General features: G+C 41.7%; 1 protein-coding gene across 1 annotated transcript in view; it reads left to right on the top strand.

Moving 5' to 3' along the window:
• Positions 1-2221, top strand: part of LOC101853298 (mitochondrial glutamate carrier 1) — a gene marked incomplete in the record, with an annotated part of 55953 nt that overhangs the window by 45940 nt on the left and 7792 nt on the right. The window contains 2 exon segments of the mRNA XM_013079715.2: positions 446-536; positions 1675-1793. Coding sequence (XP_012935169.1) covers positions 446-536; positions 1675-1793 — 210 coding nt within the window.

Below are 2221 nucleotides of genomic sequence, written 5' to 3'. Positions count from 1 at the left end.
CTTCTCTCTCTCTCTCTCTCTCTCTCTCTCTCTCTCTCTCTCTCTCTTCCTCCCTCTATCCCTCCACCCTCTCTGTCTCTGTTATTTTTTCTTTCTCTCTCTTTTTATGCATTTTACCTGTGGCTTGCTGTACATCTTCTGTGTTTTGGAAAAAGAAAAAATATTTTTGAAGGTAGTTATTCCCTCTGAGGGTCTTAAATGCCTCTGAGATTTTTCTGTTAGTTTTGTTTGATTCTCTGATAGTTTTCCTGTCTCTGCCTCTTTAAATATTTATAAGTTGATGTATAAATTACTTACATCACTCATTCTCACCTTTCGGTTATATTATGATCGACTCATCAACCGCTTGACAGGCTGGGTTGGAGCAGCCGTCACCAAAATGATGTTAATTGGGTAAATTTGAACAGAAGCGTAAAACACTTCTAATGATGCTTCTGACTGACAGGCTCTGGTGTGAACCTACTGCTCATCACCCCGGAGAAAGTCATCAAACTGGTGGGGAATGATTTCTTCCGACATCGACTGGCTAATGCTGAGTGAGTAGGCTCATTTGTTTGTCTGGGGTTTTTTTTTTTGTTGTTGATTGTTTGTTTGTTTGCTTGTGTTGTTTTTATCCAGCAGTTTCTAGAATTTCATGCTCTGCAAGACTCCTTAGGAAAAGAACAGAAATATGCAGTTCCTGGAATACTTAGACCGACATGAAGACCTTCAATATCTTGCTATCTAAAAAAACAAAAGATGAAAGGCTAAAGAGGCTGAAGTAGAACAAGAAAAACTTACTTAAAAGTCAAGAACTTGAACAGATAGATGAGGGGAAAAGACATGGGTAGAATGTCTGTGCAGAGAAGTCCGCAAAAAAATTTTTAAAAATAAAGATCGCTGATGTCCATTTCAGATCTGTTTCTTGGGAGAGCACTGAACTGAAATGAATGTTTTTCTCTGAAAAAAAATTTATTTGGATTTTAGTTGGACTCAAACCTTCAACTTCAGCATAGAGGTCAAGTTTATAACTACCAGTAGTACAGAATTTCTCCTTTGATCTTGTAGTCACTGTACCTTTGTCCTCCTGAGAAGCTGGCTAAAAATTGCCTGTGGCCTCATAGATTTTATTTTTATAAACATGTATTTTTATTTCTGTTGTATGGTTGTTGCCATTCCTAATGATGAATTAAAGAAGTGTATAATTTGTCTTCATGTTGCTGTGGGCAGGTGGTCGAGAATGCCACCGGTAGGTCCTGCTTTTTCTCTTTTCTGCTGTTGTTTCTGTCAAGCTGCCTTGTAGAGCTGTACCCCGGTAGCAAACCCGCTCGTTCTCCCAAGCCCCTAGTTCAAGTCACAAGCCTGAAATCTCTAGGTCGAATCATCAAATCAAATCACTAGCATGATAAGTTGAGTCTAGCCTAAGCTTCAAGACCACACCAATTAGCAATCCGGGAAGCCACACATGTCAGATCCCCTCATCCTCCCCACCTCGCTTGCAACCCTCGAAATATGGATCAGCCTGCTTGTCCTTAAAAGTGACCATATATCGTCCTCATCTGCCCTTTTTCTTTTTTGTGTTTGTTACTCTCTTGTAACGCCTCTAATCATTGGCACTTGTATGACCTTATTGTGTTGCAAGTGCTGTAAAACTCTTACGAAAACTAAAATCTCTTTCTTTCCCTCTTTATGCAGTGGCACATTGACCCTAGGCAGAGAGATTGTGGCAGGCGGAGGTGCTGGAATGTTCCAAATCATTATCACTACACCCATGGAGCTTCTCAAGATTCAGCTTCAGGACGCAGGGAGAAGTGGTAGGTACATCTGTTTTCTCGGCACACTGCTATCTTCTTGACTTCACATGTTCTACTATTTGTTATTATGCTGGAACTGTGAGATGGTTACAGGGGGTTAGGGAAGAGGGAGAAGGGGGGAGGAGTGGGTTTGATGGGGTGGGGATTGGATGATGGGGGTGTTTGGAAGGGTGGGGCTCCACTTGTAGGCCCCACATCTGTTCTTTTCCTCTGTTGTTTCTGTTTGTCTGTCTTGATTTTTCTTTTCACTTAATGTTTCTAGCAAAGTGGTCTCTCATTCTTCCTCTCCCCCCCTCTCTCTCCCTCTCACTCTCTCTCTGTCTCTCTTTACTGTCTCTTTCTTTCTGTTTCTCTCTCTCTCTCTCTCGCTCTCTCTCTCTCTCTCTCTCTCTCTCTCTCTCTCTCACTCTCTCTCACTCTCTCTCTCA

The sequence above is a fragment of the Aplysia californica genome, unplaced genomic scaffold, assembly GCF_000002075.1.
Source record: "Aplysia californica isolate F4 #8 unplaced genomic scaffold, AplCal3.0 scaffold00061, whole genome shotgun sequence".
In the NCBI taxonomy this organism is placed as follows: domain Eukaryota; kingdom Metazoa; phylum Mollusca; class Gastropoda; order Aplysiida; family Aplysiidae; genus Aplysia; species Aplysia californica.
Note: the sequence above shows the minus strand (reverse complement) of the source record. Positions and strands in the feature narration are given on the sequence as shown.